At 46.0% G+C, this 23,671-nt stretch overlaps 1 protein-coding gene across 3 annotated transcripts in view; it reads right to left on the bottom strand.

The window, feature by feature from the left end:
- The window catches only part of LOC135054977 (glycine N-acyltransferase-like), a 58,935-nt gene that overhangs the window by 20,113 nt on the left and 15,151 nt on the right, over positions 1-23,671 (bottom strand). For all 3 annotated transcript variants that reach the window (XM_063958499.1, XM_063958500.1, XM_063958501.1), the window contains 2 exons: positions 14,212-14,319; positions 1,356-1,482 (listed from right to left, as the gene is read on the bottom strand). In XM_063958499.1, coding sequence (XP_063814569.1) covers positions 1,356-1,482; positions 14,212-14,319 — 235 coding nt within the window. The remainder of the gene's footprint in view (positions 1-1,355; positions 1,483-14,211; positions 14,320-23,671) is intronic.

Raw genomic sequence — 23,671 nt, 5'->3', positions numbered from 1 at the left:
GGACAGGGCAGAATTGAGGACGCGTCCTCATTTTCTGCCTAAGGTGGTATCAGCGTTTCACCTGAACCAGCCTATTGTGGTGCCTGCGGCTACTAGCGATTTGGAGGATTCCAAGTTGCTGGACGTTGTCAGAGCATTGAAAATATATATTTCAAGGACGGCTGGAGTCAGAAAATCTGACTCGCTGTTTATACTGTATGCACCCAACAAGCTGGGTGCTCCTGCTTCTAAGCAGACGATTGCTCGTTGGATTTGTAGCACAATTCAACTGGCACATTCTGTGGCAGGCCTGCCACAGCCTAAATCTGTCAATGCCCACTCCACAAGGAAGGTCGGCTCATCTTGGGCGGCTGCCCGAGGGGTCTCGGCATTACAACTCTGCCGAGCAGCTACGTGGTCAGGGGAGAACACGTTTGTAAAATTCTACAAATTTGATACCCTGGCTAAGGAGGACCTGGAGTTCTCTCATTCGGTGATGCAGAGTCATCTGCACTCTCCCGCCCGTTTGGGAGCTTTGGTATAATCCCCATGGTCCTGACGGAGTCCCCAGCATCCACTAGGACGTCAGAGAAAATAAGAATTTACTCACCGGTAATTCTATTTCTCGTAGTCCGTAGTGGATGCTGGGCGCCCATCCCAAGTGCGGATTGTCTGCAATACTTGTACATAGTTATTGTTACAAAAAAATCGGGTTGTTTATTGTTGTGAGCCATCTTTTCAGAGGCTCCTACGTTATCATACTGTTAACTGGGTTCAGATCACAAGTTGTACGGTGTGATTGGTGTGGCTGGTATGAGTCTTACCCGGGATTCAAAATCCTTCCTTATTGTGTACGCTCGTCCGGGCACAGTATCCTAACTGAGGCTTGGAGGAGGGTCATGGGGGGAGGAGCCAGTACACACCACCTAGTGGTCAAACTTTTAAATTTTGTGCCCTGTCTCCTGCGGAGCCGCTATTCCCCATTGTCCTGATGGAGTCCCCAGCATCCACTACGGACTACGAGAAATAGAATTACCGGTGAGTAAATTCTTATTTTATAGAATCCAAAAGCCATGAAAATCCAATGCTGGGAAAATGACATTTCGCCTTGATCTGGAATCTGAGTCTGTCAGGAAATTACAAGCCTTGGCTCAGGTAGACTCGGATCCTGGAATTTCGGAGTCTCAAATTCCAGGTAATAAAAATCTCTAATAATAACTACCACAGTGAAAGATATATGACAAAAAATAAAGTTGTTCATACAAGTAGCCACACAACTCATGTACTAAAGATACATAATTCATTCATTTATCAAACAAGTCAGATACACACTTGAACATTTTAGTTTTTAAGTTCTTAAAACCTGTTCTCCTGACCTTCTATATGAACATCCTTGTTCCAGTTTATTATTTGGGGATCATGAAGCATCTGGAACAGACTTTCTGGGTGTTTACTGAACAGGAAATAAGCATCATTATAAGGGTCCAAGGGCTCCATCGTTTCCTAGGAAAGGAAAAATAAATTATAACCTGATACAATGGGAAGACAGACCGGCATTGCTGGGCACAGACATAGTTGCACCGTCACTTTCTCAAGTTTTTTTAGTTCTTCCAACTGGCGTATTAATAATGGGTGCAGTGTGTGCAGTGCAGTGTGTGCAATGCACATGGGTCCCTGGGGTCCATGGGGACCCACACAGCACACCCTGCAACCACTTTTTTCAATACTTAGAGTCCTGCATCAGCAAATCACCAGGAAAATGGCACAGCAGACATTTTCCTGACATTTTGTGCATTCGCAGTAGGAAAATCACTGGGGAAATGACTGCTACAGCATTTTCCTGGAGACCTGCACATGTGCACTAGACTCTGAGACAGCACTAGGGTCCTCTAGTGACCTTAGTGCCCAGAGTCAACAACAAGAGGGGGCCCAGACGGAGTCTGCACACTGGCCTCCTCCTCTCTTGATGCTACTGTGGTCCTTACTTTGATATTTTGCATTCCATTTGTTTCATTGTGGTCTGTGTTGGGCGTATGTGTTATGTGAGTGGGGGTTACCTGGTAAAAAAAAGTAAATGCTAAGACTGCCTAAGACAGTTCTTAAATATTGCCATGGGGCTTACACGATGTTACTGTTCTATGATGAATATAAGTTATCTGTCACAAAATAATCCATTATTTGATTACACTGTTTTAGCCAAAGCTAATCGCAGTGCATTCCATTGTAAATGGTCATTAATGTAACCCCACTACACACACACACACACACACACGCACACACACACACACACACACACACACACCCATTTGTGAGGGTGTTAATGCACATACTAAAGGCATGAGGTGATTTGGAGGGAGGTTTCTGTGTCAACCTAGGAGCTACAATTGCAGAGGAATCAAAGTGAAAGTGGTCTGAGGTAATTGATAGCACAGGTAGATTCCTGTCAGCTCCCCTACATCTGTTTTGGGAAAAGAGGGAGAGCAGCCTGAAGTAAACTGGCAGATAGAGGCAGAGTGCTGTGGCCAGAGGCTTTCTGAGGAAAAAAGAAAGAGGCAGCTATTGAAGGGCTTGTTGTCTTTGGGGAGGAAGGACCTCATTTATTTTGTGGGGTTCCCACTTGTGCTAGGGATTCCAGCTAGGGGCTAGCCAATTTGGGCTGGTTGCTGTTATGGCAGGGGGACTCCTTACTGTGTGTCCCCCTACAACCAATCCCTGGGAGGTTTTTACTTTCACATTCCATAAACCATTATGTGCTTTCTTTGGGAATACAGTCCACCACATCAATGTAGGTAATAGCAGTTTCCAGGACAAACTGCTGGTGGACTCCCTTCTTCTAGCAAAATAGCCAAGACTCTCAGGTGGAAGCACCGCAAGAAACAGTATCACAGGACTCAAGTAGCAGGTGTTACAATAAGTAATGCTATTAATGGTTAAAATGTCTGACCAGATGTTAAGGAAGCACTGGTAACCTAGAAAAGATTGAGGCGGCCAAAAGGGGGTCCTGGAGAAGCAGAGACTGAGGGCCTGATTCAGTGGTAGATGCATTGTCGATGGTGGACACAAGCAGCCGATGGTTTAAGTTTGCACGTGCATTACTGATGATTACCAATTGAGATCGCAGAACAAATTTGGATGCAGGGAGAATGTATTTCCTGGGTGTACCTGAGATGACATATAGGGAACAGCTGGACAGATGTGGGCATGTTGTGGCAAGCAACTGCATCCTAAGACTCAGCTGCACTGGCACCATCTGAGCAACCAATCAGTGGTGGATTAGAGAGGCAGTTGATGGGCATCTCAGTAAGAAGCCCATTGACTGTGGCAATAACATCCATTCACAGTCACGCTGCAAAAGAAGGCACATTCGCAGCTGCATTAGTGTCAATCTCTGAATCAGGCCAAGTTCTGTGCTCTTGCATCATAAACTATACCAATTGGGTCATAGCAGCAACTGGCTTCCCTACTACTACCCAACACTCCACAGCATGGGAGCAGCAAGGGTGAGGCTTGAAAATTGGCACCCAAGGACCAAATAATTAAACAACAGTATTAGCTGGGGATTACTGTTACCGCTGGTAGTCAGGGGTGTAGCAAAGGTGGGTTGGGTGGATCGCGAGCTCCGGACACCGGAAAGGTTGGGGGGTCTGCCGCCACCTGCCCCCTCTCCCTCCGCCCACTATACTGCGGGCCGCTGTGGAGGCAGATGCAGAGCAGGGGGAGGAGAAGCAGAGGGTCGCACACTGACTCGGACTCGGAGACTAGGTAGGGAACAGGGCAGGCCAGAGGTGACAGCAGGAGACACTGACAGCTGATACATGCCGGAACTCTGCCACCCTTTTTATATGTCTCGCTGTCTGCTTGTAGCTGTGCCAGCTGCTCTGTCCTAGCTGCTGCAGCACCTCTCTTTGTCTCAGCACCCCTTTCTGCCTCATCTGCTGCAGCACCTCTCTCTGCCCCCCTGGCTGTTCCAGCATCCCTCTCTGTCTCGGCTGCTACAGCACCTCTTTCTACTTTTATGCTGCAGCACCTCTCTCTGCCCCAGCTGCTACTGCAGCACCTCTCTCTGCATTAGAAGCTTGAGAGTAACATCTATAAGCAGTTCTACTGTGGTATGACATGCATAAGCATTTCTTCTGTGGTGTAACATATAAGCGGCTCTACTGTGGCGTAACATGTATAAGCGGCACTACTGTGTTGTGTAACGTGTATAAGGGACTCTACTGTGTCGCGTAAAGTGTGGGGTAACGTGAATAACAGACACTACTGTGTGGGGTAATGTGAATAACAGACACTACTGTGTGGGGTAACATGAATAACAGACACTACTGTGTGGGGTAATGTGAATAACAGACACTACTGTGTGGGGTAACGTGAATAACAGACACTACTGTGTGGGGTAACGTGAATAACAGGCACTACTGTGTGGGGTAACGTGAATAATAGACACTACTGTGTGGGGTAACATGAATAACAGACACTACTGTGTGGGGTAACGTGAATAACAGACACTACTGTGTGGGGTAACGTGAATAACAGACACTACTGTGTGGGGTAACGTGAATAACAGACACTACTGTGTGGGATAACGTGAATAACAGGCACTACTGTGTGGGGTAACATGAATAACAGACACTACTGTGTGGGGTAACGTGAATAACAGACACTACTGTGTGGGGTAATGTGAATAACAGACACTACTGTGTGGGGTAATGTGAATAACAGACACTACTGTGTGGGGTAACGTGAATAACAGGCACTACTGTTTGGTGTAATGTGAATAATGGACACTATTGTGTGGTGTAATTTGAATTGATACTATTATGTGGGCACGCCCATTCCCCATAAAGCCATGCCCCTATATTTTTGGTGCTCACTGTCCCTTTTTTAAACATGGGGTCCACCCAAAGGAAACTTTTTCCCTGAGCTCTACAAGGTCTAGACCCAGCCCTGTCACCAATTTAGGATTTTCAAATATATTTTCTTTTTTCTTTTTAGACGCAACATGCATCAAATTCAGTACGGTGGGAAGGGAGGGGGGTTGCCGAAACATACCATTGCTGCAGCCACCATGGCACCTAGCTACACCTCTGCTTGTAGTGTCCTGTAATCTCTGAAATAGCCTCCGGGAATGTCAAGCCCTGCTTTCCTCAACTTTGGGGGTGTTACTGCATCTTGGGCGTAATTCAGAACTGATCGCTGTGCTGCAAGTTACATTGTCCTTTGATCCGACAGTCATCGCCCGGGGTGAAAATTCTCCTCGTGCAAGTGTGCGGGGGCATGTGTATGCTGTGTGAACGCCTCCCACCTACCCTCAGGTATTTTAATTAGCTGGGTTCCTGCATTTCAGATCCCACATTGATAAGGGCACTATTTAGAGGTAAGTCCTATCAAAGTCGAAAAATATTGCAGTACACACATCACGTACAAACTACACACAGATGGCCTCCGTGCGTGTACTTGTTCTGCTGTGCGTGCGCATATTCGCAATTTGCGTATGGTCGCTCCCGCGGTCCTGCGCATTAGCGCGTGGTATGAGTATTTATGGTAAAGTTTGTGGACGCATGGAAAAGCTTTCAAAACACATTACATATTTAATCCAAATAATGCACAATGTACACATAGGTGGTCATTCCGAGTTGTTCGCTCGGTAATTTTCTTCGCATCGCAGTGATTTTCCGCTAATTGCGCATGCGCAATGTTCGCACTGCGACTGCGCCAAGTAAATTTGCTAAGAAGTTTGGTATTTTACTCACGGCATTACGAGGTTTTTTCTTCGTTCTGGTGATCGTAATGTGATTGACAGGAAGTGGGTGTTTCTGGGCGGAAACTGGCCGTTTTATGGGAGTGTGTGAAAAAATGCTGCCGTTTCTGGGAAAAACGCAGGAGTGGCTGGAGAAACGGGGGAGTGCCTGGGCGAACGCTGGGTGTGTTTGTGACGTCAAACCAGGAACGAAACTGACTGAACTGATCGCAGTGGCAGAGTAAGTCCCGAGCTACTCAGAAACTGCAAAGAAATTTCCATTCGCAATTTTGAGAATCTTTCGTTCGCAATTTTGCTAAGCTAAGATTCACTCAAAGTAGGCGGCGGCTTAGCGTGTGCAATGCTGCTAAAAGCAGCTTGCGAGCTAACAACTCGGAATGAGGGCCATAGTCTCCTCGCATCACACCAGCAAGTTACAACAGTTTAAATGGTATCAGAACAAAGGGATTCACCTTTACAGGATAGGAGGGGACAGAACAAGGTTATAAGGTGGTGTTTGGTATCCAGCTGTAGTGTATTTTAAGGGTAATATTCCGGTGTTGGTTTGCAGAAGATCGCACATTCCTGCGGATAGTTATGTGCAGGAGCAGAATATAGATATAAACTGTATTTACTGTACATTAGATTTGCGTCGGGAACCCAGAGGAGACCACCCACAAGTGCATCTGGAACAGACATCGCCCACCTATTCAAACCAACCTATGACCTCTCCTGTACTGTAAATGAACATCCCTATGTCCAATGGACAAAGAGATTACAGTATCCATTGTGTTAAGTTTTGGAAGATTGTATAAAAAGAGTTAAATGCAGGCCTGGTCTCTCTCAAGACGCTTAAAGTTATCTATCTAGATCAGAGGTTCTCAAACTCGGTCCTCGGGAGCCCACACAGTGCATGTTTTGCAGGTCTCCTCACAGAATCGCAAGTGAAATAATTAGCTCCACCTGTGGACCTTTTAAAATGTGTCAGTGAGTAATTAATACACCTGTGCACCTGCTGGGTAACCTGCAAAACATGCACTGTGTGGGCTCCCGAGGACCGAGTTTGAGAACCTCTGATCTAGATGAACGAGGACCAGACTGGGTAGCGCGGCGAAATCCAAACAAGTATGTACCATTGACTGTAGCCATTATTCTTTTGTATTGTTTTGTTATTGTAACCCCCTTTTAGTAATAATATGCTATGGTGTCGGAACCCAGCAGTTTAATTACAATCTGGTGTCGTGTCTTCCTTTCCCTGCTAAGGTTTAAAGTGTATTATCATCGCATGCATAGCTGTTAAGGGTTCACGGAGTATCTTTGAGTGTGTACGCGCTGTGTGTACTTTGTACAGCCAGCGCGGCGTTTGTACGCAAAGTCCGTACACGGTACGGGACTCTGTACGCTAATTGGGTAATAAGTAAGTAGATTGTGGATTAAGTATAGCGGCCGCAGCGGCTTCATTTAAAGTATATGAAAAGTCTTTTTAAAGTGTTGCTTTTATTCCTGTACGTAAATCGGCATTTACAATTGGTAGCATCGTCCGGCGATTCACATGCTCACAGCCTAGCAGGTCATAGCAGACTTAATCTATCAGCAAAGGGGGAAAGATATCCATGATAAACCTTTTTCTGGTTGCTGGATGTTTTAAAACCCTATTTGTGTGCTGTTAGAGTGTGTCTGCTCTGCCTAGACTGCAGAGTTGCTGGAAGAACCCGTTAAACAGGAAAAAAGCTATTTAAAAAAAAAAAGCATACACAAAGACACTCATAGTTTGCATACCCTCTCACATTGTTGCCATAAAGACTCAGAGTGCTAGATTCATTTAGATCTGTGTGAAACCGGATACATTTGTGGCTATATAGTTAAAAAAATTAAAGTTAAGGAAGTAAGTGTAAAGACACAAACGCAGGTCTGCATAAAAGTTTATGCAGAACAAGTTGTGTTTAGTGAGCGATTACAGTTAGTATTGCTCACATTTATAGAAGTTGTGGGATTTGTTTTATTGTGGATGCAGGGTTTTGTACACGTGTCTGGGACAAAGTACAGGACTGCGCACGCAGCGTAAGAGACATGCACGGTCGCGTGTTTACGCAAAGTGCATAAGAGTGTGGGCGCTAAGTACAAATTACACAATAGTGTCGTTTAGTTTAAAAGATGGGACAGTAGCCACGCTACAATAGCACAAAAGTGCCCGGTTTCTAAAGCAGATTAGTATAAAACTTTTGTTTAAAACTGTATTGCCTCGGGGGGTAAGGCTGCCTATCTTATGAATGAAAATTTTCTGTACAGAAAAAACCAAGGTGTATTTGAGTGAGCGAACATAGGAATGAGTGGATTTGAACTCCGGAAATCGGGTCCCGTGGTACACTAAGTAAGAGGAGGCTTGGTGGCGTGAGGCGGCTGACTCACGTTAATATAAGATTGAAATACGCAAATCGTGAAGAGATTTGCAGAGGAGCGTAATAGGGAATTGTGCATTGTGTAGTACTGAAGTAAAACGTTTTTTTGTTATGCTCCGAGCTGAAGGTCGCAGTTTGTACATCGACCCGTGGTTGTACGGCAGATAGGTAACAAGTACCTATACGCTGTGCGATTGGACCGCGCGTTTGTGGGTGTGATATACAGCGCAACTTGATACCTTTTTACGAACTTTTTCGTAGAATCGCGGTATCATGAGCGCTGTGTAGAGCATACGCAAGCGTGATTTGTGTAAGTAATAGGGAGTTTTCGCTGGTCTCTCTCAGGAAAATCTCCGCCGGCAGATATTTACTGGAATAGGTAAGTCACTCCTAACACTTCCAGTAAATAGAAACCAGTAAGGGCCTCACTGGGTTTGCGGTGTTCATTATTGAAGTGAGTCGTGGTACTCAGCGGAGAAGGAGCGAGTGAAAGCATTAGGTGTCTTTCACCGTCTATTGTCTTGTGCATTGGGGATTGCGTTTATTGGCAAAAAGTCCGCGATGGGATCCACTTGCACAAGCGGTGGGCGTTTAGTAGCTAGAGTTCAGGCTGAAGAGTTGGGATCGAGAAGGTCAGAATTGCGACCTAGAGGGTCAGCAAGGTTTATTATGTGTGAAAAGTATGGTTCACACACGGAGGCTTTTTGCAATGAATGGTTATGTATGACTGACAAAGATAGGGTACCATTCCCTAGGGTGGGCAGCTTTGAACCAGAGGTACTACAGAATGTAGGCAGTAAAATATGTCTTCTTAAATCCAGAAAACAAAGGATTAGACATAACGATTGTCTAAATTTATGGCAGCAAGAGGGGGAAATGTAAAGGGAACAAACTTGTAAAGCAGGTTCCAAACCTAGCAGGAATGGAGACACAAACACACCATTACAGACACAGGTCGAAGGGAAAAACATGGCTACAATCAATGGTACATCTGTAAATGATAGTAGTATGCAAGAGCAATGTATTAACCCTAACCTTTGCAAGTTGTATCCTGTTTTGAAGTCTTTCCAAGGTTTTAGGTCACAGGAAGATGAAGGATCCAGCCAAATCACAGCTCTCATTCAGGCAGTCGCCTTGCAGGAAACTCAGGTGGGGCCTGTCCACCCAGTTAGAGCAGTACCAGTGTTCCCCACTGAAAGAACTGGTGAGGTCACAGCTACTGGTAAGTGTGAGACGGGTCATTGCACAGAGACAACAACACCTTACAGTAAACAGATTAGAAACGGAATGGTAGGATTACATCCTGTCTTGGAAATAGTTACTCCCAATGGGGGAACCGATAGGAAGTAATCCTCACCAGGAATAATGCAATGTATTGGAGAGAACTCGTGACAAAGAGCGGAGTGTAGAGAATCTCGTATCACTGGAGTGTCTGTTCCAGGAAAGTTGAGAGGCAGGACTGTTGAAGGGCATCTGAGCACAGAGAGTAACAAGATCTAGAACGGTTGCCATACCATTTTCTTTTTTCACCTCCCCCTGAATTTTTCCTTTCTTTTCTCCTTCTTATTTTCCTCCTTTCCCCTAACGAAATGGATCGATCACAAGAGACTGCGTTTCGGGTTCTGTTAGTAATTCTGGTTTTGATCAGGACAGTTTGTTTTGGTGAGGGTCCCAGAGAGGTCAAAAGGGGATCTGGAATGGGTTCTAATGGCGAGTATGAATTTGTAGGGTCTCAGGAGCAGCACATCACTTTAGTAAAGGCTGGCATCAGTAAGCGCTCTGGTAGTCAGGGAGCTCGGAGGCACTGTGAGGGGTTATTGTCTGATGAATATTGTATTTGTAGGAATTGTGAGAACATAGTAGAGGATGGGTGCATCCAGAGATGTCAGTCCAACCTGAATATCAACATGGACCGTCATCCGTTGAGTGATTACCACTCATTAGTGGGTAAGGTCTTAAACCAGATGGAATGCTGGGTGTGCTCACAAGTACCTCAAGGTCAGAGTAAGTCAGGATTAGTACCATACCCTTTAGCAATAGATGAGGTACTCGAATTGCGGGGTGAGAGACCGGTCGACAAGAAATTCAATATCTCTAGGCCCCCTAGTTTGAAGCTCCACCAGTATCATGTAGACAGGTCCTTATTGTGTTTTAATATTTCCAATTACCGAAAACCGGGAAATTGGGAAGTGACGTGGAATAACCAGACAATGACCTTTTCACACAGAGCTGATAGGATACCCATAGACTCTGAACTTGTACGCCAAATAGCCAAAAGTGGGAGGTATTTTTCGGTATAGGTACACCCGTGGAAGCAAGACCATGTGGCTTGGAAAAGTATCGTCAGGGTATTGTGCCCATATCATCCAGCCCGATACTTGTACTGAGCAGATGGGAGAACTAGGTATTGGTTTCTTTACTTGGAAAATTTGTAATATGGTGATGTTATATTTTGTCCCCTATGTTCTCCCAGATGATGCCTATTTCATATGTGGGAGGAAGGCGTACAAGTGGCTTGCCCCAAGCTCAGAGGGATTGTGTTATATTGGGAGAGTACTACCAGAGGTCATGACCATAACCCATGATAGAATGAAAGATGTTCACCGCAGTGCTCAGGCTCCTTATACTCATACTCACTACGAACACATCATCAAGAGACACCTCATAGATAGGCCAGAGCACGCAGCCTCTGATTTGATCCACAAATCCACCGGGATTCAGTTCCTTCTCGCATTAGACATCACCCGTACTGCCAGAGGAACTATAAATTTATAGGTATATCCATGCGCTAGTGAACTTGATAGATAATATCACTGAGATGTATGACGACACCTTCAGGTATATGGGAAGGGAGTTACAAGCTTACAAGAAGGAACTGATTTAGCACAGGATGGTCCTTAATTATGTCACAGCCGTGACAGGTGGGTACTGTGTTACTCTGGCAACTCAATATGGTGTGAAGTGTTGTACGTATATTACAAACAGCACTGATGACCCAATGGAGATCATCGATCAAAAGATGGACGATATCTTGCAGTTGAAGTGGGAGTTCAGGAGGAAACACAACCTTACCTTAGCGACTGTGAGTAATGAACTGACCGGCTGGGTCTCATGGTTGAACCCACGCAAATGTTTCTCAGGTTTAGGAGAATGGGCTCAGAATGTCATTATGAGTGTGGGGAAGTTTCTCCTTTGTATCCCGGGAGTCTTCATAATTATTGGTTCGATATTTAGATGTGTTCAAATTCTAATGCGGCGCAAGCACGGCACAAATCTGAGTCTAAGTAGCGAGGGCGCTGTTATAGCAGCAGATTTAATTTACGACCCATCCATAGAGACAGTGTTATGATAAAGATTGCAAATGAAGTTCATGGCCTGTTTCTTTCACCCGTTTTTCTTTTGTCTCCCCCTCTGCCCAGATACATCCATCCGGAAAAGACATCAGCCCTACGCAACATGTTTCTGTGAATGTATTTTTATATATGTGTCTTATCTTCATCTCTGCAACCTCCAGCTAATTGCACACATAGTCGACAGGTGATATCCACATATACTAGCACTCACATATGTTTCCCCATCCATGTATCATCAACTAAATGTGCACCCCATTTGTTGGAACAAGAAGCCGAAAAGAGCTCGGTAGTGTTTGTTGGCCCATTTACAGACCCTTAATATGGGATGAGAAGGATTTAATGTATACTTTGCATATACCTCGAAGCTTATGTAGAACATATACGGCACGATGATACATGACCCTCAGACATGGATTCATACATACATGCTTTTACTATCTCACTAGGTCATATATTTCCCACCTACAACTCTCTCCCGACCATCCAAACTTTTGTAGATATTGTGTAGATATTTTTCTGTTTATTGATTAGGTAGTGGCAGTTATTGGTGACTGCCAAAGTCGAGAAATATTGCAGTACACACATCACGTACAAACTACACACAGATGGCCTCCGTGCATGTACTTGTTCTGCTGTGCGTGTGCATATTCACAACTTGCGTATGGTCGCTCCCGCGGTCCTGCGTATTAGCGCGTGGTATGAGTATTTATGGTAGAGTTTGTGGACGCATGGAAAAGCTATCAAAACACACTACATATTTAATGCAAATAGTGCACAATGTACACATAGTCTCCTCGCATCACACCAGCAAGTTACAACAGTTTAAATGGTATCAAAACAAAGGGATTCACCTTTACAGGATAGGAGAGGACAGAACAAGTTTATAAGGTGGTGTTTGGTATCCAGCTGTAGTGTATTTTAAGGGTAATATTCCGGTGTTGGTTTGCAGAAGATCGCACGTTCCTGTGGATAGTTATGTGCAGGAGCAGAATATAAATATAAACTGTATTTACTGTACATTAGGTATGCGGCAGGAACCCAGAGGAGACCACCCACAAGTGCATCTGGAACAGACATTGCCCACCTATTCAAATCAACCTATGACCTCTCCTGTACTGTAAATGAACATCCCTGTGTCCAATGGACAAAGAGATTACAGTATCCATTGTGTTAAATTTTGGAAGATTGTATAAAAAGAGCTAGCTGCAGGCCCGGTCTCTCTCAAGACTCTTAAACTTATCTATCTAGATGACTGAGGACCAGACTGGGTAGCACGGCGAAATCCAAACAAGTATGTACCATTGACTGTAGCCATTATTCTTTTGTATTGTATTGTTTTGTTATTGTAACCCCTTTTAGTAATAATATGCTGTGGTGTCGGAACCCAGCAGTTTAATCACAATCTGGTGTCGTGTCTTCCTTTCCCTGCTAAGGTTTAAAGTGTATTATCATTGCATGCATAGCTGTTAAGGGTTCACGGTGTATCTTTGAGTGTGTACGCGCTGTGTGTACTTTGTACAGCCAGCGCGGCGTTTGTACGCAAAGTCCATACACGGTACGGGACTCTGTACGCTAATTGGGTAATAAGTACGTAGATTGTGGATTAAGTATAGCGGCCGCAGCGGCTTCATTTAAAGTATATGAAATGTCTTTTTAAAGTGTTGCTTTTATTCCTGTACGTAAATCGGCATTTACAGTCCTGAATAAATTGATATAATGTGACAGTATTAGTAATGTTAGGGACCCATGTGTTGAAGTCACCTGGCCGCATTACATGGGCCTGCATATTTGCGAAAATGTGTGCAATTATACTCCATGTGAATTGTGAGGGTTTATTTAAACTATTCTTACTACCCGTGTTCGTAGTGCTAGGAGTGTGCATCTGCATCTCTCTTCCTCCAGCATAGTGGGGGTAATTCCAAGTTGATCGCAGCAGGAATTTTGTTAGCAGTTGGGCAAAACCATGTGTGCTGCAGGGGAGGCAGATATAACATGTGCAGAAAGAGTTAGATTTGGGTGGGCTATTTTATTTCTGTGCAGGGTAAATACTGGCTGCTTTATTTTTACACTGCAAATTAGATTGCAGATTGAACACACCACACCCAAATCTAACTCTCTCTGCACATGTTAAATCTGCCTCCCCTGCAGTGCACATGGTTTTGGCCAACTGCTAACAAAATTACTGCTGCGATCAACTTGGAATTACCCCCTGAATTAGAAGCCTCAGCATGATAGCACCTCTTAATATCTTTAGTAATAGGGTGTGCAGTCCAGCCCTCCCCTCCTTTTCCAAACACTTGCGTTTTTCCAGACACTCCCAGAAAACGGTCAGTTGCAACCTACAAACGTCCTCTTCCTGTCAATTACCTTGTGAACAGCCGTGCAATCTAAATTTTCCTGTCACTGTTTGTTGGCACACGTACGCATTGCAGTGCATACGCACGCGCAGTAGTTCGATAATCGCCCGCTATGCGAAAACGCACAGCAGTGAGCAGGTCTGAATTGATCCCACAGTCTAAAAAAGGTACAGCCTGCAGACAGTCACATTATTTTCAGCTTTGTAACCAAGTTTCATAATGGGAAAACAAGAAGAAATGAATACAGTGATGACAAATGAGTAGTGAAAACATTAGAAACATGTATACAGCACATTGTTTTAGCTGCTGGGTTAAGTAATTTAACACAGGAAACTGTGAAGCCATGGTCTGTGGTGATTTTTAATCAGCTGCCACTAACTCACCTCCAGTGGGGGGCGACATACGACAGAAGTGAAGTCTGGCCATCGGTCCACCAATACTTGTAGCCTGAAAGGGTTTCCGTTCATCATATTATACAAAGCTCCAGACACCTGAATTATTGGCAAAGAGTAATAGGTCATATATGGAGAAATGGCTCCATAAAGATGCAGAAAGAGGCAAATACTATATACACTACAGGGTAGCAGCATCTGGGTGTAGCAAAATGAAGAAAATATTAAATAATGTTGTTTGGGCAGGGTCACGTCTACTTTCTAAGGACAAAAAATCGGGTGTAGGAACCTGCACTTTACTCGAATTCTGCTAAAATAGTGATAATAAGGGTAGTCCCTCCAAAGCCTAAACAAGCAGATACTGTACAAACAGAAAATATATCACTTACCGCATACCACAACTAGGTATGTACAGTCTTATAAGGATATGTGTGGATCAATATAGTATATCTTCATATGTAGAAGGAAATACTGTATATAGAAACCTCCTTGATAATGTCATAAAACATAAGGAAGGCTGTCAGGATACCAACGCCAGAATCCCGACACCAGGTGAAATACTGGCGGTTTAAATTCCAACCACTAGCTGGTATCTCCACTTGGATGATGGTCCACGCCACCAGCCAAGGGGGAATAGAACAGCAGGCCCGAAGCATGGTGAGCGCAGCAAGCCCACGAGGGGGCACCGGGATCCCGACCGCCGGAATCTCACACTGATCCCGGATGTAGTAGTCTCTTAGATGTCCTTTTTCCTCAAATATATGCTCTTTCCAAATAAGATGTAATTCCACCTTCTAGACTGTAATCTTAGGATTCTTTTCCCCTCTCATTAAACCAATGTCCATATGTATGGAAAAGACAGAGAGAAAAACAAGGATCTCCACATAGTGAAATATCGTAGGATTAATGCAAAGGTGGTTACACAACAAAACATAAAATATATAAAAATATAACAATTCCACCATTAGTGGACAGATGGAGGCGTACCAGAAAAGGTGGGTGCAAGAAAATGTATACCTGTAAGTGAATGTCAGAATACCCCCATATCCCGGATCCGGGGCGAAGTGGAGCTGATTATGGTACAGGTACGCAATCCTTAGAACATCATCCCAGCATACCTGGCATGTTGGGTACGGGATCCCAACGGTTGGGATCCCGGTGGTCAGAATACCGACACTGAGATCCTGACTGCCAGAATGCTGGCAAGGGGGCAAGCGCAACAAAAGGCCCTAGCGGGCTCGTGGCTCGCTGCGCTCACCACAGGTTCTATTCCCGCTCCATGTTGTGGACACCCAGGAGTGGGAATAGCTGTGGCGCTACTGCCTGAATTCTGGCGGTCAGGATCCAGGCGTCAGTATTCTGACTGCTGGGATCCCGACCTGGCAGCCTACTGTCCTTATCACAACGTGTTTTGGCTCTGAAGCTTGTGACTTGATAAGTGCAGCCTTCCTTTTATGGTGTTTTATGGTGACATTATCAAGGAGGTTTCTATATATTTCCTTCTACATGTGGAGATATAGTTATAGTGATCCACACATCTCCTATATAATAGCCCATATCTGTGACTCTGTGCTGTGTGTATAACGCTGGGTGTAGCTAGGAGCTCTCATTGGGTTAGCATCAGAACTATCACACCCAGTCCACAGCTGATTACATCCAATGGGAGGCTCTGCCATTTGGCTGCTGTGTGTTCCCAGAGCAGTATTAACAATGGGGCTGATAGAGCTGCAGCTCCAGGTCCACACCCCAAAATAGGCCCACTGCATCTGCAGCAACATACCCTCCAACAATTTATACATTAAATTCGAAAAGCGGGCGTGGTCACAGGTAAAGTGGCGTGGTCACGCCCCTTTTCCTATACTTTCAATAGAAGTTTGGAGAGCCAAAAATCAGTACAGACCATAAGAAAAGCTACTGTACCTGCCAAAAAGGTACAGCTGGAGGGTATGACGCAAGTCTCTGCGCTGTAGATAGGGAAAAAAAGAAACCTTTTACTGCAGCACCCTATGTCCTGCTGCCAGTCCGCCTGCCCCCTCCAGCATCAACAATCCCCACTACCAAACCACGGCGCAGGTGGAACAAAAGCTGCTGTGGCCACCGGCATAGATGTGTATGAAAGCGGCGCAGCGGAAGACTTTCATAACCCTCCCTGCGCCGGATACTCTATGAGCCCCGGAGCCTCCTCTGCGCGTGATGTCACAGAAGTGCCTTCCTGCCACAGCCGCTCCCAGATCCCCAGAGGCCCTGACTCCACAACACAGCACCTGGGCTGCCGGCCTGGAAGCCCTGAGAAGGCTAATGTAACGGATAGAGTGGGTGATATCACGGAAGGACGCTGAATCAGTGTAAAAGGTGACAGTGCAGTGTCCCAACGAGCCGCATTACAGGGAAGTAGACACACTAAATAAACTACAGCTCCCAGCAGCCCTTAGCGCCAAAGCATTCCGGCACTAAGGGCTGCTGGGAGCTGTAGTTTATTGAGTGCATCTTCTTCCCCGTAATGCGGCGCATTGGGACACCAGTGCTATCAATAGTGACTGGCTGCTGTGCGAGTCTCCGGGAGAGCCACTGCCAAAGGGAGGACAGCAGCTTAGCTACTTCCAGGAGGAGAAGCAGGAGGTGCATTACCCGCCCCTCCCTCACTCGCAGTACCTCCGGGCCCCATCCGCGGCAACCTCCACCACCACCCACAGTGGCCCCAAACCCCTGCCCACACCCATAGCACCCCCGCATATGCCCCTCACCCACGCACGACGCCACCGCACCCACCCCTACCCCACCCGCAGCACCACCACATCCGCCCCCACCCGTGGCACCACGGCAACCGCTCCTCCCCCACCCACGGTGGCTCAGGACCCCACCTGCGGCACCACTGCACCAGCCCCTCCCCCACCCGCGGCAACTCCGCAACCGCCCCTCCCCAACCCATGTCTCCCCTGGACCCCATCCGCAACTCCCCCGCACTCACCACTCCCCCAACCACAGCACCCACTAGGTGATTCATCAGGCCCTGCGGGCACTGTTCACGCCATTGCAAGGGGCTATTACCCCTTAACCATTGCACGCCCTTTGTCCGTGCAATATTTAACCACTCACACAATTATAATTGGAGGTAATAATCCATATAATAAAAATATTGCACACCACAAGGGCATGCAAGGGTTAAGGGGGTGTAGCCCCTTACGACGGTGAGAAGAGCACCCGTAGGGCGTGATGAATCACCTAGTATCCTTATAAGATAGTACATACCTAGTATTGGTTTGCGCTAAGTGATATATTTTCTGTTTGTATCCACATCAACTTTCTAATCTGTCTGTAATCTTTGTGCAGTGACGTGTGGTGAGATTAGGAAGAGTCTTTCCTGTCATACTAAAGTATATGCCAGTATACGTTGTGACTATATAAAGTATATGAAAAATACAAAGAATATATTAGAAATATCTTCTTTGTATTATTTTAATCATTTTTAGAATCAAAACTCTGGGTAAAAAGTCTATAGGAGGTGAGGCATTACCTCCCTTGCCTATCTTTTCCACACACCTCTGATCAAACCTCACCAAGTTTCCAGCATTATATACTGCTGCACCTGTGTATAATACCCAAATGCACCATTGGGCAGGGGTGTTTAGACAGAGGAGGGGGCCTGTGTGCACCTCCGGGTGGGCCTCATCCTCTGTACGTCACAATAGACTCCAGCATTGTTCCGGAGTCTACCGTATATGCGCAGAAACATGGTTCTGTGTCAGGAACTGGTGCAGAATCCGGAATTCGGGATCAGGTACCAAGTGGTTGACGTTACCCAGAACAGAGGCGCGGAGTCTAACACGCCGGGAGGTTTTCACCAGGGAACCCCGCAAGGGGATATGGGCTTTGCGGCTTCCAACGTGCAGGTCGCGGCCCCCTGTCTGGGTCACTTGATACCTGAACTGGACTAGAGTTGTGGTAGAGGTGTTGTATATGACCAACCGCAGGAATACACAGGAACAAACAGGAACTGGAGAAGGTGGCAGGGTGCACACTGCCAGATGGTACGCTGGGGCCGTGGAGATGGAACAGCAGCAGGCACTCCAGGGGTGACACAGGAGGTAGCGGCACACGGACGGACTGGGGTGCAGACACTTGGAGACAGGGTAACGGCAGTCGGCAGACTAAAGTTGTCAGCAAGATGTTGAAGCTGGAATTCAATACTGGAACAAGGCAATACCCACTGGACAGATGAACTGAGACCAGAGAGGAACCAGAGAGCAGAACACCACATGGAGTAGCTATAACTGACAAAGCCTCTTGGGATTGAGAGGCTTAAAAGAACAGGCTGGACCAATCAGTTGTGAGCACCAGACAGGCTCCCAGTAATTGATATAACATGCAGCTGCAGTGCAGACTGAGCAAGCTGACCAGCTGAATAGTAGTTTTCAGGTAGCGAGCTGTAATTACAGAATCCAGACACCTGTGAAGTCAGTTGCTGAGTGCAGGAGCTAAGGCACTGGGAGACAACTATGCAGGAGCTAGCTGTGACCTGTAGTTCCACAAACTGAAGCAAAGGCAATTTATAACAATAACAAAACATGAGTGCTCAGGATTGTAACAGTACCCCCCCCCCCCTTGAAGAGGGGTTAAGAACCCCTAGAACCAGACTTATCCGGAAATTCACAGAAGAAAGACCTCTTAAGTCTGGGTGCATGAAGAAACCGCTCTGGTACCCAGGTTCTCTCTTCCGGACCGTAACCCTTCCAATGCACGAGGAAATGAACTTGACCCCTCCTGAACTTGGAATCCAGAATCTTTTCCACAACAAACTCCTTGTGACCTTGGACTAACACAGCGGCAGGCCTTCTGGAAGGAGATCTTCCAAATCTCTGGGACACAAATGCTGGTTTCAACAAGGAACAGTGGAAAGTGTTATTGATCTTAAGTGATTTTGGTAAAAGGAGTCGAAAGGCTACTGGATTAATCTGTCTAATAATCCGGAATGGACCAATGAACCTAGGCCCAAATTTTTGAGAGGGCTGGCGTAACTTGATATTTAGAGTGGACAGCCACACCATGTCACCTCCTTTAAAAGTACAAGGTCTTCGTCGTCTGTCAGCAAATTGTTTGGAACGAACAGAGACTTGGTTGAGTGCCAGACGTACTCTCCTCCAAATTTTCCTCAGACGAGCTACAGGATCAAGGGAAGAAGTCTGTTGCTGCAGGATGTCAAAAGCGTTAGACCTAGGATGGAACCCAGAGAGACAAAAGAAGGGTGACATGGGTGAAGAAGAGTGACTGGAATTATTATATGCAAATTCAGCAAATGCCAGATGGTCCACCCAATCGTTATGGTACTTGGAAACATAACAACGGAGATACTGTTCAAGAGACTGGTTCACTCGCTCAGTCTGTCCATTGGATTGTGGATGATAACCAGAGGATAGACTAAGATTAATATCCAAGGCTGAACAGAAAGCTCGCCAGAATTGAGCAATAAACTGAGTTCCTCTGTCGGAGACGATGTCCTGTGGTAATCCATGTAATTTAAAGATATGTTGGATAAACAAGGTTGCCAATTCCCTGGCACTGGGGAGCTTGCGAAGAGGAACAAAGTGAGCCATCTTACTGAACCGGTCTACCACAACCCAAATGGTATTGTACCCCGATGACTTAGGAAGATCAACCACAAAGTCCATAGAAATATGGCACCAAGGTCTTGAGGGAACCGTAAGAGGCGTAAGATGTCCCATGGGAGCTTTATGAGGAGTTTTATGTTGAGCACAGATCTCACAAGCAAGAATGAACTCTCTAACATCTTGATACATAGAAGGCCACCAAACTGAGCGAGACAATAAATCCAGAGTCTTAGAAATCCCTGGATGCCCAGAGACTCTTTTTACATGAAATTCAGACAAAACTGCTTTCCTGTACTCTTTAGGGACAAAGAGGAGTCTTGAGGGAGTCCCCATGGGTACAAGAGACTGTTTGGCTTGAATCTGGGAGACTAAATCTTGAGCAAGACCAGCATGGATATTGGAAACAGGAATAATTGGTTCAGAAGAGCAGGATGAATTTTGAATTGGAAGGAAGCTTCGTGACAAGGCATCTGCTTTAAGATTCTTCGATCCTGGCCAATAGGAGATCACATAGTTGAATCTAGTGAAGAATAATGCCCATCGTGCCTGTCTTGGATTCAGTCTCTTGGCTGATTCAATATAGGATAGGTTTTTATGGTCAGTGAGGATTGTAATCACGTGTCTCGCCCCTTCCAACCAATGCCTCCATTCTTCTAGAGCCCACTTGATAGCAAGCAGTTCACGATTTCCAACATCATAGTTGGCTTCGGCAGGAGAGAACTTTCTGGACAGAAAAGAGCACGGGTGAAGTTTAGAATCCACTGGATCTTTCTGTGATAGGACTGCTCCCACTCCCACTTCAGAAGCATCCACTTCCATAACAAAAGGCAGGTCAGGATTTGGATGACTAAGAACAGGTGCAGATATAAAGGCTTTTTTTAACTTGAGAAAAGCTTGTAGAGCTGAAGGTGACCAATGTGACGGATCCGCACCTTTCTTGGTCAAAGCAACAATAGGTGCAACAATGTCTGAAAATGAACGAATAAATCTCCTGTAATAATTAGCGAACCCAAGAAAGCGTTGTATAGCTTTAAGGTTAGTAGGTTGTGCCCAATCTTGAATTGCTTGAAGCTTACTGGGATCCATGGAGAACCCCTTGGGAGAGATGATGTAGCCTAAGAAAGCGACTTCCTTCACTTCGAATTCACATTTTTCTAACTTGGCGTATAGATGGTGCTCCCGGAGCTTTTGCAACACCATCTGGACATGGACTCGATGCTGCTCAAGTGACCGTGAATATATCAGGATGTCATCCAAGTAGACCACAACAAATTTTCCCAGAAATTCTCGGAGCACATCATTGATAAAATCTTGGAAGACGGCAGGAGCATTTGACAATCCAAATGGCATAACAAGGTATTCATAATGCCCAGAATGAGTGTTGAAGGCCGTCTTCCACTCATCACCGGCCTTAATTCGTATGAGGTTATATGCCCCCCGAAGATCAATTTTAGAGAAGATTTCCGCCATCCGGAGTTGATCAAACAACACGGAAATCAAAGGCAAATGATAAGAATTCTTAACAGTGATTTTGTTGAGTCCTCTATAATCAATGCATGGACGTAAGGAGCCGTCCTTTTTGCCACAAAGAAGAATCCTGCTCCTACTGGTGATTTTGAGGGACGAATAAACCCTTTCCTGAATGTAGTCCTCCATGGCTTTAGTTTCTGGCAAAGAAAGAGCATATAATCTACCCTTAGGTAATTTATCTTCGGATACCAGACTGATGGCACAGTCGTAAGGTCGATGGGGGGGAAGAGTATCCGCCTCTTTCTTGGAGAAGACATCCGCAAATGAATGTTATGGAGTCTGTAGCCCCTCTTTTATAACTTGAGAGCATCGCACTGGCAAGGACAAACATCTTCCTGTACATTCTGTTCCCCACTGTAAGAGTTCTCCTGTCTTCCAGCAGATGGATGGATTATGGGATTTCAACCATGGAAGCCCTAGGACTATGGAGGCCATGGGGCAATTGACAAGGAGGAAACTAATCTTCTCCGAATGCAGAAGACCAGTAGTTAAATGAACAGGAGGAGTTTGCTGAGACACTTGCCCACTGAGGAGGGGGTTACCGTCAAGGCCACAAATAGTCACAGAAGGCTTCATCTTTAGTATAGGAATGTTCCAGGACCGGGCGAAAGAGATATCCATAAAGTTGGCAGCTGCACCACAATCAACAAAAGCCTTGACTGCAACTTGTAGGTAGACTAATTTGGACTGGAAGCAAGACTGAATTTTTTGGAGAGATTCCAGCCAGACCCAGGAGTAACTCCCCTTTTACCCCTGGGTCTTGTCTTTTCCCGACTTCAGGGTGCAAACATTACCAAAATGACCCTTTGCTCCACAATATAAGCATAGGCCCATCGATCGCCTATGAGATTTTTCCTGAGCAGAAAGACGAAAGGCCCCAATCTGCATGGGTTCACTGGAATCTTCGGCTTCTTCCAAGGCTACTGCTGAGGGAGATGGTGACCCTCCACCTTTCTCCATCCTCCGTTCCCTGATCCGACGATCTACTCGAATTGCTAACTGCATGAGCTTGTCCAGGGTTTCAGGAGTAGGATACTGGACAAGGTAGTCTTTAATTTGCTCAGTGAGGCCTAAGTGGAACTTACTTCGGAGGGCTGGGTCATTCCAACCACTATCACCTGCCCATCTGCGAAACTCAGTGCAGTATACCTCGGCCGTGTTTTTCCCTTGTCTCAGGGCTTGTAAGTGAGCCTCTGCAGAAGCTGCTCGGTCCGGGTCCTCATAAAGAATTCCTAGGGCGCTAAAAAAGGCATCCACTATGTGCAAGGTGGGATTCTCCATTTTTAATCCGAACACCCAGGACTGGGGTTCCCCCTGCAGGAGGGAGATGATGATACCTACTCGCTGAGCCTCAGAACCAGACGATAATGGCCGGAGTCTGAAATATAGCTTGCAGCTATCACGGAATTCTGGAACTGTTTCCAGTCACCTGTAAACCGATCTGGAAGATGCAGCTTTGGTTCAGGCCCAGGAGCTCTGGTTACAACTAATGACCTGCTAGTTTCTTCCTGGGTGGAAACTCGGAGCTTTAGATCTTGCAGTTGCTGCGTCAAATTTTGTATTTGACCAGCCAAGATTTGAGCCGGATTTTGCTGTGACGGGTCCATGCCCAGGAAGTGGTGGGCCAGTTAGAATGTCAGGAACTGGTGCAGAATCCGGAATTCGGGATCAGGTACCAAGTGGTTGACGTTACCCAGAACAGAGGCGAGGAGTCTAACATGCCGGGAGGTTTTCATCAGGGAACCCCGCAAGGGGATATGGGCTTTGCGGCTTCCGACGTGCAGGTCGCGGCCCCCTGTCTGGGTCACTTGATACCTGAACTGGACTAGAGTTGTGGTAGAGGTGTTGTATATGACCAACCGCAGGGATACACAGGAACAAACAGGAACTGGAGAAGGTGGCAGGGTGCATACGGCCAGATGGTACGCTGGGGCCGTGGAGATGGAACAGCAGCAGGCACTCCAGGGGTGACACAGGAGGTAGCGACACACGGACGGACTGGGGTGCAGACACTTGGAGACAAGCTAACGGCAGTCGGCAGACTAAAGTCGTCAGCAAGATGTTGAAGCTGGAATTCAATACTGGAACAAGGCAATACCCACTGGACAGATGAACTGAAACCAGAGAGGAACCAGAGAGCAGAACACCACATGGAGTAGCTATAACTGGCAAAGCCTCTTGGGATTGAGAGGCTTAAAAGAACAGGCTAGACCAATCAGTTGTGAGCACCAGACAGGCCCCCAGTAATTGATATAACATGCAGCTGCAGTGCAGACTGAGCAGGCTGACCAGCTGAATAGTAGTTTTCAGGTAAC

The sequence above is a fragment of the Pseudophryne corroboree genome, chromosome 3 (assembly GCF_028390025.1).
Source record: "Pseudophryne corroboree isolate aPseCor3 chromosome 3, aPseCor3.hap2, whole genome shotgun sequence".
Lineage (NCBI taxonomy): Eukaryota > Metazoa > Chordata > Amphibia > Anura > Myobatrachidae > Pseudophryne > Pseudophryne corroboree.
Note: the sequence above shows the minus strand (reverse complement) of the source record. Positions and strands in the feature narration are given on the sequence as shown.